Source organism: Catharus ustulatus, chromosome 13 (assembly GCF_009819885.2).
Source record: "Catharus ustulatus isolate bCatUst1 chromosome 13, bCatUst1.pri.v2, whole genome shotgun sequence".
NCBI classification, from domain to species: Eukaryota; Metazoa; Chordata; class Aves; order Passeriformes; family Turdidae; genus Catharus; species Catharus ustulatus.
The window spans coordinates 5,755,888-5,768,305 of NC_046233.1; the positions used below are offsets into that span (position 1 = coordinate 5,755,888).

At 39.4% G+C, this 12,418-nt stretch overlaps 1 protein-coding gene across 1 annotated transcript in view; it reads left to right on the forward strand.

Annotated features, from left to right (window-relative positions):
• SUCLG2 (succinate-CoA ligase GDP-forming subunit beta) overlaps positions 1-12,418 on the forward strand; it is a 112,913-nt gene that overhangs the window by 64,646 nt on the left and 35,849 nt on the right. Inside the window, exon 9 of the mRNA XM_033071545.2 lies at positions 331-473. Within this exon, the coding sequence (XP_032927436.1) occupies positions 331-473 (143 nt within the window). The remainder of the gene's footprint in view (positions 1-330; positions 474-12,418) is intronic.

Sequence of the window (12,418 nt, forward strand, 5' to 3'; positions counted from 1 at the left end):
AGTTTGTCCTTCACATCACTATTCCCAGAAGTGTTTATATCTCTTTATTTTAATAAAATCAGAATGTTCTGCATTGTCACAATTACTATTCCAGTGCTCAAAAAGCTTAAAGGAAGGTGTACATCTAAGCCTTAAAAAAAACCTAAATATTGGTGTGTTTGCACCAGTTTTTGAATTATTTGTTGCACTGCATATCCTTGAATACTGCTAGTATTCAGAAATAGCTGTGTAACATTGAGAGCCTTGTTCTGGTGTTGTGCTGATGCATTTGAAGCCATTTCACAAATCTTACCTATGTGAATTAGAAGCACTTGATGTTTGCAATTACAGTCAATGGAGCTGGACTTGCAATGGCAACGTGTGATATAATATCCCTGAATGGAGGGAAGCCAGCCAACTTCCTGGATCTTGGTGGAGGTGTGAAAGAAGCACAAGTCTACCAAGCATTCAAGCTGCTGACTGCTGATCCAAAGGTAAAAATGTTGGGTTTGGGCTGGGAGCTTCCCTGTGTGTCAGCAGAGCTGAGTAGGAGCATGAACAGTGCACAGAAAAACCCAGGTCATGGTGAGAACATGTGAGTTCCTCAAGGGCTGATCTGGGAGGAAAATTAATTCAATATGAAACACTGGACAGACTTTTCAGTTCCTGGTGACTTGTGAGTGGCAGTTCAACACAGAAGTGCAGGTGTGCTAATGCTGGGCAGTGCAGTGCTGAACTCTGAACATCTCCCTCCTAAAACTGAATTTGTGAGACTTAGATGCTTAAAATATCATTCCTAATGGTGTAGTGCCACAGTAGACTGAGAAGAAAAATGGGAAAATTAAGCAAATAGCTCATTCTAAGGGCTGGTTTGTACTCTTTTAAACTCAAAGTTTCCAAATATCTGACTCTGCACTGCAGGATAATCTGTATTTAATTAACATTCCCAGGCTGGAATCCTAGCCTGGAACATTCTGACACTTCCTTCTGCAGATGGAGCTGCAGTTGCTCTTTTCTCTTTTGAACAAGAGAAGAAGACATTAGTGTGTGTGTGCAGAGTAGAAGTTATTTCTGGAGATGTGTGTTGAGGTCATTGGTCCCCTCTGTGGAGGATCTGCTGAGGGATCAGGCGTGGGCTCTGGAGCAGTGCCAGCTGCCCATCCTGCCAGCATGCAGTCATGCTTTTGTGTAGAGCCAGAACTTCATTGCTGCTGATATTTTTGCTAATGGAAATCTGTCAGAGGGCTTTGATCATCTTTCCCATCTCCTGCACCTAAGCATCACAGCTGAAGTCCCTGCTTCAACATATTGCTTCTTTTTTGTGGGTCTGGCTTCATCTCCTAATTTATCTCACATTTTCTGTGATTCCAGTCATTTTCCTCATGTTCATTGTGATGTGGTACTAGCTTCTAAATGCCACCTCCCTGTGACAATTACATTGCTGTAATTGTATGCTCTGTGCAGCACTAAGTGACAAAATGTTGAGGCTTTTCAAATGGAGGTGGATATTGTTTGCAGCAAAATTTCAAGGCAAAAATTAGGAAGCAAATTTACAGTACAAAATAAGCACAGGTCAACTCCACATTGTAAGCTCTTTGCAGTTGTAACTCTCCCTGCTTATTTTTTAAGCACCTGGCACCTTGATGTCTCGAGTGTTTGTTGTGTGGTTGTTTGAGTTGCTCTGCAGTGTGTGCTTCCTGTGATGATCTGGGTTTGCCTGAGCTGTGATTTGGTTCTGAAACTTGTGTTAGTGCTGGAGAAGCAGGTGCAGTAAAGTCTCAGATACACAACTTAGCTGGTGATTATCACTGTGCTAAAGTAGTTTCTACTGTCTGCTGCAGCACAAACAGCAGGTATTAATTTTGGTGATGAAGCTTACTGAGCTTAAACAATTTTAAAACAAAAAGACCTCCTAGTAGCTCTCAGCTACAGAACATCTGCATGCCCAGCATTTGACTTGCAGTTATATCCTTCTATTTTACATTCTGCTTACATGTTACTGCTTAACTATTTCTAACTGCATCCACCAGGGCTAGAGAAGCTCTGCTGCTGAGAGAAAGCAAAAGGGAGCATGGAAAGGACCTGGATTAGGCATCTCTGCTGGGGCTGTGCCATTGACTGGCTGAAGAAGTAGAAGGAAAAAATATTGCATGTTTTATTTCATTCTGTTCAGAAAATATAGGAAATGTCTGTTATTTCATCTCATGATGTACCATGTCCATTAGCTCTCTAATATATAATCAAAAAATTGAATGAATCCTCTCTTTTCTTAACTAACAGTAGGGTTTCAGTCCCAAGAGTCTTTGTGGCCAATGCAGCACTCACAGGTTGTATCTGGTTTGTCATTTCCCTGTGGTCTTTAACTCGATTCCCACCTGGTTTGATAAGATAAAAATTTGTTCTTGGGAACTTGAGATCCAGTTAATTTTTGAAAATATCCAAATTTCTGGAGACTGAAGAAATAAACAATTAAAAAATGTTTTCATGGCTGTAATATGGAGAATTGCTGTTTTTTAGTTGTGCTGGCAGAGTTAAGGACATTGCAGGAGATAAAATCTTCCAGAAGGAAAGGTTCAACTGCACTTTGGAAAAGATCTCTTTCTCTCTCTTTAGCTGTTCTTAAAATGTCTATTTGTATTAAAGAAAAAAAAACACAAAAAACCAACCCCAAACAAACCAAAAAACCACACAACTTCTGCTCCCCCCCAGACAAACAAAATAAACAAATCAAGGCATGCCATGATTTGATTTAGTAAAGCTGAGGATATTGTTTTTGGGAAAAGTGAAGGTCTGGGCTGGTTTGCTGCTGGTTTAATCTGTTGGCTGTCAGTGTCTATAATTCTTGGGGGGAAAGAAAAAAAAGAAGTGTGAGGGTTTTTGTTGCAAAAGGTGATCCACTGGTTTGGGATGGAAATGCTGTCCCTGGAGCCAGTGACCCTTTTTACACTCTGCTGGTCTTGTTTGCTATCTGCCATATCCAATACTTCCTAGGTTAGACAGGTCATTGCAATAGTTCTGAATTCCTTTCTGTTCACTGTCTAAATTCCAATTGCTTTTTTTATTTCTTTATTTTCTTTTCCTTCTTCCTGCCTGTCTTGTTTCTATAAGTTTGTGCTGTGCATCTACTCTGGCAGGAACTGTGCAGTCTTCCCTGTTTTGAGCTACTAGCAGGAAAGGGAAAAATGGCTCAATTCTGGCAGTTCAAGCTGCTGGGAGACACTGCAGGAGCTTCATTTATCCCCCTTTGTCCCACAGTGAAGTAGAAGTGGTTGTCTCCTTTGGTATTTCTGAGGTTCTGGGTGATGTCTGGCTCTCCCCTGCATGTGTGAATTCCTGCTTCAAGCATCCCCACAAAGTCTTCATCCCTGAGCACTCTCACGTCCTTGCCAAGCTCCACAGGTGCTTGTTTTCGTTCATGCTGAAGGCCTGGTTACCATATGATGACTGTTTGTAGGATTCAACAAGGTTTTTTGGAAAGGATAAAGCTGGAAAAATATCTGTTCCCTGCTGGATCTCCTTGGGCTGCAGGGAACCTGGCACATGGGGCAGCTCCTGCCCCTGCTCCCTCACTGACCCTGGTGTCTGCAGGGCTGCTCCTCTCCTTTTCTCCTCTCTCCAGCTGCTCTTCTTCAGTTTTCTGTGCCTTTCTTAGCTCAGTTATCCCAGAGGTGATGCCACTGTCCCTGGTGGGCTCAGGCTCCATTTCAGAGCTGGTGGCATTGGCTCCATTGGACATGGGGGAAGTTCCTGGCAGCTCCTCACCAGCCACCACTTACCCCCTGCTCACAAACCCTGGTCTCACAAACTCACACAGAAGCCAACTAAGCTGAGAGCAGGTTTGTTTTACCATCAGCACACTCTAGCTCTGATCTTAGCAGTGGACTCCCATTAGAAAGTGTTGCTGAATCACAGGCAGGTAAAGGCCAGCATGGTTTGGCTTTTGTTCTTTTTCTCTTTTTCCCGCTAAAGTTCCTTTGAAAATCTTTTTTGAAGCCTGCCATTGATGATATGACTAAAGACTCACCAAATCAATTGATGTTAACAACTGTTGGATTGTTATTTAGGCAAAATACTGTTGACAGAAAGACAAACTTTTGTTGGGAATAAATATTCCATATTGACCTCTGTTAGCTCATATCCAGGGAATAATTAATATCAAGCACACACAAGACTTAATTTTTTTTCCTTCAGCAATTATCTAGTCCAAATTCAGATTGTTGTCTTAATTATATGGAATAGACAATCATTGCTGTCACCTTGCTTTGCCTGTTCATGTTCAGATGTTTCTCTGTGCCCAACACAGAATTGGCACTGATGTGTCTCACTGGTGTGTGCCAAGCAGAGGTTTGGGGGCTTTTGTTTTCCAGGCATCTGAGAGAGTGACCAGAATTCTGAAAGAGGATATCGTTAAGCCATAACTTTGCAATTCACTTCTTTTCCAGCTGTGTTTGGTGTGAATGTAATACAGTTTATACATCCTTATTATACAAGACATTTTTATCACCAGTTTATCCTTTTGGCTTCAGGGATTTTTAGTATTAGCTTTCTTAACATTTGCAGTCTGTTATGTGGCAACAGAAGGGATAACATTATACAAGAGGAAGAATTTGGCGTATTCTTTTCTTAGATTTCAGAAATAAAAATAATGTTGCCATGTATAATGTATTTGGTCTTTATTTCAAGTAATTAATTTAAAATTGAGTGAACTGGTTCAGTTGAGACCATTCAAGACAGCTTCAAAGATTCAGGCACATTGGGGTGTAATAATTATATTTGTGTGGTTTTAGACTATTTGCTCTCACTCTGCAACTTTAAACAATGACCTGCTCAAGGGGGAAAGCTTCAAAATATAAAAAAATACCAGAATACCAGAATTAAATAAATAGCAGAATTCCAAATGCCACATTTCTGTGATAGGGAACTTCCTCATGGTTAGAGCATAGGCTGACTGTGAACAATTCTCTGCATTCAACTGATTGTCAGCAGTGGATTTCTCAGTGTTACAATAATGCAAACCCATAATTCAGTAGGAACAGATTACCTTCCCTTTGACACATGCAGCCTATGTCAGTGTGCATATAATTTTTTGAGAAAAAAGGGAAATGTAAACAAGATTCAGTTGCAGACATAAAACAGAGTGTTAGCACTGAATTTGTTTCAATTGTCAGGTTTTGTGTAATTTCAGATAATAGAGAGGAATCCTGTTCTTACAGACTCTTTAGGAATCTCTTTGCTTTCTCATTCACATATCATGCACCCTTTACACACTTCATTACCCAGCTCTTCTTCACACAGCATGAAAATCCTTTACACTTGTGTGTTTCTCTGGCTCACACAAGAGGGTGAAGCACCAGATGCTGGTTTGAGTGCTCTCAAAGGCTGTAGCTGAAGAGCTGCTCTAGTGCACAAACCCTGTGTGCTGCACTGCACTGTTCCACAAGTGGGAACTGCCCACACCCTGCATGGCACTCACAGCTCCAGCTGGGCATCCCACAGTGGTGACACTGGAATTTACTGAACATTTATGGAAGTTTTTTGAGGCTCTGGCTGCTGATTTTACCCCTCTGTGTGAACTACAGGTTGTAATATTCATCTACAAACATTGATCAAAATTTTGTTAAAGGAGTGCTGTGAAAATTATAGAAGTTACCACTGTTCCTCACTGTTTATTACAGAGCCTTCTCCTCCTGGCAGCATAGTACTGGTTTTGTAGAAGTGCAATATTAAATTTTAAAAAATAAAATCACAATCAATAAACCTGTTGTATTTTTTTATTGGAAGTTTTGACATTTCTGTAGGATGTTGTCTAATCAATCACTGGAAAATTCCACATAGCTTTTGGAAGCTGGATCTTGCTACATCATCTTGGTATTATCTGCTATTAGCACCATAGAGGGGCCTTGAGGGGGAGTGGGTAGAGATCAACCTTTTCTCTGATTTCAAATATACAAACTTTCCAAGAGTTCAAAGAGGAATCAGACACAGAAAGGTGAAGGAGCCTTCAGTTAACCTGAGCAACCAGGTCAGTACCTGCCTCAGGCAGGAAATAAGGGCTAAGAGCAGCAAAGAAGTGTGTTCTGAAAATATTGCAGCCAAAAAAATGAATTGAATCCTACAGCAATTTTATTGTAGGAATTTTCAGCACCACAAGTTTTTAAGGACTGGAAAAACAAGCAATTATCCAGGAAGTTTCAGAGGGAGTTGATCCTGCATTGCAGCCAGTGAAGGGTCTGGAGTTTCCTTTCTGTGTTCAGAAGCTCTAAACATAAAGCTGTGATTGGTAATTTTGTAAGAGCAATAATGTCTTGATCTGGACGTTTAAGTTTATTCCCATAAAATGACAGTTTGTGAAGGTAGAAAATACCTATTAGGGCACAGAAATATCTTGAAAAGCTGAGTTCACAAAGGCATTTTGTGGTTTTGTCTCAGAAATTTGTACAAGTATTGTGCCTTTAGACAATGGAGCAGCTCATGGTTCTTTTAAAGATGCTTTAGGTTTTGAGTTTATAGGAGTAATTTAGGAATTTCCCCACATTTTTAATTAGCTCTGCATTGCTGAGAAAACACAGACTAATAGAACAATAGCAAGGATTCTTTTCTAATGTGCGTTTGTAGTTTTGCAGAATTAACATGGAATGACTATTCCTCTTTTAAAATACTTGAAATATTGAAAAGTCAGTCATTCTTTCATTTCACTGAGGCACTTTTACAGACTGATAGCATATTGACAATATTTATGAAAATGGGAGGACAATTATGCATTTAAAATGCATAATTGAGTTGTCTTGATTTATAACTGAAAGTAAAATATTTTTCAAGAGCATGTGTAGAATGGAGTCCTAAGTAATTGATATGTAAATATACTGTAACATGAATCTACCATTATTTATGGGCACTGACAAGCTGAATGCCTTTTGGCATTTTATAGTAGGCTATAATGTATCCTAAAAACTGGATATGAGAAGAAAATTCCTAAGCAAGAGGAAAACTTGCAGTGATTTTATAATTGCTTCCTTTGTGGCAGAAAAAGTCACAAATGTTTTCGTAGATGGTAAATGCTGGCAAATTTGTGGGAAAGCCACAGCACAAACTGAGCTGTTAGGTTTGGATGAGGTTGAGGTGTTTGTGTGCTAATTATCCTCTGTGTAGAGCTGTCCCCTCCAAAACAGGGAAAGAAGAGAAGGGATCTTCACTTTCCATTTCCTTGGAGCACAAATGGCATCACCCTCCTGAGACAGCTGCTCTCTGGGCAATTAGAATTTAATTATTGCATTTTCCTGCTTCCTTGGAGGTGTGCTGGGTTAGAGATCACAGTGAGAGAGGATTTTGGGATTGGCTTTGGTTGTTATTTGGGGATTGGAGGGTGTGGGCTTTCCTAGGTCTCCACTGGGGAGCAGGGGTGGCTGAACCCATGGTGGGAAGTGTTTGGGAAGGACATGGGAATGGTCATGGCACCTGTTCTTGAAATGTCACAGCCTGGTGCCACCAGCTCACTCCAAACCAGGGCCTCAGGTGGAAGGGATGGATCCAGGCACTCAATCTCCATCCTCAGCCCCTTCCCTGATTCATGTCCAGAGCCTGCAGGTACAGCTGCATGTCTTGGGATTGCCATGTAAAATACATCAGAAAAGTGTTTAATCCTTCACTAGGATTTCCAAATTGATTAAATTTTGAAAATTTATATGACTCATTTTGCAATTAGCAAGGATAAAAAGAGAAGATATTTTGGGAAAGTCAATTTGGTAGTTCATCTTGGTGAGATAAGTAATTTATTATGAATCTACTTTTAGATCATCTATCTAGCACACATACAGGAGAATGAAAGGCAAATAATCTGATAATACAGGTAGGAAATAGTACATTAAAAGAAAAGTTGTAGGTGTCCTTACATAAACTCTTCTTTAGAGAAAATCACATTTTAATTCTCATTATTTTTAAGTGGGTGTTATGGCAGTCTAGGAAAGTGTTTGTTCTTTCAATCAAAATGAAGAAATTTAATCACCTTGCCTCCATCTGTTCCTGATAAACTGGTCCAGATGATGAAATGTGTATCTTGGGTAGGTGCTTTCAGCCATTTGTGCTGGGTTAGACACACTCTTGTGACAGTGAAATAAATAACAACTTATCATGTCAGAAGCACCCTGGATGGATGGAGCACAGGTGGAAAAGACTTCATATTTTTTGTATTGATAAGACTCAATTTGGGGAAAAAATGTTAAACCATGACAAAATTAACAAGCATTTTCCCATCATAAAATTATCTTTTAATGACAGAAGGGCCTGTCATGAAAAGATATCCCTAAGATTTTTTAGAGTAAAGATACACATTTTCTTTTTTTTTTTTTTTTTAATGGTATCATAGGGTGATGGAAAAGTTTTGAAAAAGACAAAAATTGTTTAAAATGCAGCTTAATGAAAAAGGACAAAAGCTATTTCTTTTGAATCTCTGTTTTGCTTCAGGTAGGATTGAATTATTTCACAGCTTCATATTCATGCTCAGATTCAACAAGAATTCAAACCTGTTTCAAGTTTTAATATTTTATTATCTATTATTCTGAGTGGATTGATGAAGCTGAAATAAATGAGTCTATTCACTTCTAAAGCTTATAATGTGCTTAAGTAGTTGGCAAATCAAGTCCACATTTAGCACAAATGAGCAGCTCTTGGTCTTTTTGCTCCAGGTTTGATTTCTAATAAAAAAACTCTCATAGGAAGATGAACTTAGTCCTGTTTCTCAAAAGAAGTTGTTTTTTTGTACCTGTCACACTCAGCAGCCTCTAAAGTCAGATGTTTTCTTTAGGGTGCTGTGAAAAGGGAACAGTTTATTTCTTTTAGTGCTCCTAGTTCTGATAGCAATCTGCAGAAAACAAAAGTTATTCTATTTTCCTCTCCCATGGCCAGTCCTTTCCTGTTTGTAGTCTGGGGATATCCCCAACATCTTCCCACAGCTGCTCAGGGGTTCAGCTTTGTGTAAACTCTGAGTAAGGAGCAGTGGGGTGCAGAGTCAGTGCAGAGCAGGGTGAGAGGGATGAGATCTGCAGGAAGAACCACTGCAGTCAGAGCTGGGCAGAGCTGGGGCTGTCTCTGGGAATATATTGGATTTTGTGGTATCACACAGTTCTGTCACCCCAAACCTGAGCTATCCTGGAGGAAAAGCACTTTATGTGCTGTTTGTGTCAGGTACAGTGAGCAGTGCCAGCCCCTTGATCCTTCAGTGACTTTGGTTTGAAATATGAATGTAATATATATTATTTACAGCCCTGAGCTTAGCCAACTTTTCACATTTTCTTTACAGTCCTACCTAATACCTCTAGGGAGGGAAATACTCTTGCTGTGGGTGTTTTGTTCATTCATTTTGTTAGCTTTTCTCTCTATTAAACATCCTCATGTTTGTTTTGCTGTCCCAAACACCATAGCAGATTCTGGCTTAGCTCTGGTGAGCAGAAAGCTCATTTTTGCTGCCCTATTTTTCCACTCCTTTTGTGACAACTCAAAAGGATGTTTCTTCTCTGTTCCCTTTGTTCTTGCTTGCCATGTGGGTACCTTTAAAAACACAGTAAGAGGAAGTAGTCTTAAATATCTGTATTTAAGGAATGCATTCTCTCTCCATTAGTAAAATGACAATGTGGATTCCTTTCTAAAAATGTGGACAGAAAACCCTTTGAATTGCAGGTAGACAACCACACATTTCAGAGGAAGAGAGGTGTCTCAAGGAAAAGAGCTAAAAACTTCATTTTTCATGATGTTTTTAATGGAAAAAGGTTAAACCATTTTGAGCCCAATTACTTGGAAAATTCCTACTAAAAGACAATTAGTGCCTGGATGTGGAAAGACAGGTGGGTAATGCCTGGCCAAGTAGATTCTGTTGAAATTTCCAAAATTATTCAGATGTTTTCAGCAGAGAAATACCAAACATTTTGAAGATTTTTTTTTCCCCAAGCAATTAGAGGAGTTGATTAGGAATAAAGTAGCCTTACTTGTTGCAAATTGTCTTATAATTTCTTCTTGCTGGCCAGGATGGAGCAGGTATTGTAGTACTGCAGCTATTCCAAATGAATTTACAGCACATTTGACTGCTTTTACAAAACCATTTTCACCTTGAATCTTCTGCTATGGCTGTTGTATTCTTCATTTGCATACAGATTTTACTCATCAAATAAGTAGAGGGAAAAGAGAATTTTCTTTTTAATTCTTTCCTGCAGTTTGCTGTGGTGAAGGTGGGTAAATGTGCAGCTCTGTACCTGACTGCTGCTCTGACACAACTTGTGTGCACATCTCCACAGCCTGTTTTGTATGCAGTGCTGGCTGTGGCTGTACTTTAGAAACCATTTCTAATTATTTAAGGGTAAGCCTGAGTAACCAAAGAGCTGCAGAGCACCAGATGTTCATTCCCTGGGAACATGGGGGAGAAGGAGCCTCTCTTGCTGCAAAAAAAAAACCTGCTCAGGACAGAGGAGCTGGAGCTGTTGTGGCTCCCACCATTCAGTGCCATCCTCCCCCAAATATCTCTGCAGTGCAGGAAACACAGCAACCCTGCTATCAGTGCCAGAAAATTGGATTTCTGGGTGGCTGACAGGTGAGCTGACCATGAAGTCAGTATTCACTTCAGCAGAAAAGGGAATGAGAGCTGCACCTGCACACAGGGCCCTGCTGAGAAGGTTGTTCAGCAGAAGTGTGTTAGCACAGAAACACAGAATCACAGGATATGGAGGTGCTTTTATTGAAGAGCTCTGGGAATCAGGGGTACAAACCCAAATCTGACTCTCACATGGATTCCAGAGGGACAGGTTTTTATACCATTTTCATTATTTAATATATAATAATTATTAAACCCATATTGTTCTATTGTATACATTGATGTTATCCAAGCATGAATTCTTGTGATTTCCATCAGATCCCCAAACATTCTTTCTCATGATTCTTGTTATGATTACATCACTTCTCATGATTCTTATTATGATTAAACAATAATATATTCAATTTACCAAACAATTATCACATTTAACAATCACATTATTTATCACATGATGATTACACAGGTGCAGTTTCACTTGATCTAATAAAGACAAAGCTCAACATTCTTTCCCAGGGCCTGGTTCCCTTTCCCAGCCCTACCAGACCCAACCTTTCTTTCCACCCCCTGAATCTGTTGTATATCATTCCCATGATTTTAGAAACATTTTTAACCCTATGTTATCAGTGTGCATAAAACTCAGTCCTGTGACAGAGTGATGCCAGCCCTGTGATTAAAGCAGGAACCTTTGTATAAGCTATGGATGGCTCTTGTGAATGGTAGACTTGGAATTGGTAGTGAAACATGGGAAAAGAGTAAAAACATCTCATTAAGAAAATAGATTATATACATGCTTGTGTGGTGCAAGTTTTAATCTAGACAAGATTAAAACTTGAAAACGCTGAGGAGTTCTTTTTTCTTAACTAAATCTTGATTAAGTGAACCTCCCAGAATACTGTTATGGGCCTGTAACAGCCCAAAAAAGAAGAATCAGTTATTGGGTAGAAATGAATGAATGTGCAGAGTCAATGTTTTATAGCAGGTGGTGAAAGTTGAATGCCTGATGCCCAGCAAATCATTTGATTTAAAGGTTTGGGACTGCAATGCTTGACTTCTCATTGAAGAAATATAAAGGAGCAAATTACTATTTGCTGAAAAGTCACAGAAACCATATCAGAATTGTTTAGTTCCTGCTGCTCCCTGGAGGTTTTCCTCTTCAACCATTGATTGAGTGTGTGCTCTCTGAATTGTGAAGGATTTGCCTTTAATCAAAACTTCCATGGGGCTCTGCACAGTTGTTCTGGGATTTTTGTGTGTATTGCTTTGAGGGAATCTCAAATACATTTTTGTTTTCACTTAGTCATACATACTGTGGAAGTAATTGAACTGAAAAGATAAAAACAATTAGAGCAAGGATGGTGTCTATATATCAGCATCATTCCTTTAACTCTCTTAATAATGCTGAACATCTGTTGAACTTCCATAAGAAAAGCAGAAGGGTTCAGCCTTGCCCCTGACCAGTGGAAGAGCTTTTAATTTTCAAATCCAAGGAAATATAAAAAGGATTTTTTGGTGTGAATATGTTTTCATATTTAATGTCCTCAAAAAAACTAAAAAAAGAATAAATCTAGAGAGAGATTTTATGCAGCCTGCTCTTATTAAGGATAAAATGTGCTGCCCTCTTCCACCCTTTGTTTGAAACCTGATTTGGTATTTCATTTATTTTTGTCTTGCTGAGTCCAGTGTGTTTTAGCACACAGCACTCCACAGCACTCACCATAAAAAGCTGACCACCAAACTTCCATTATTCATCATTTGCCATTTCAAACCAAAGGAGAAAATCTGGCACAAGTTTGATTTCAGCAGAAATTATTATCAATATTTTGCTGGTACTTGTGCTGAGTTCTGTATGGTGAGAGAGCTTCC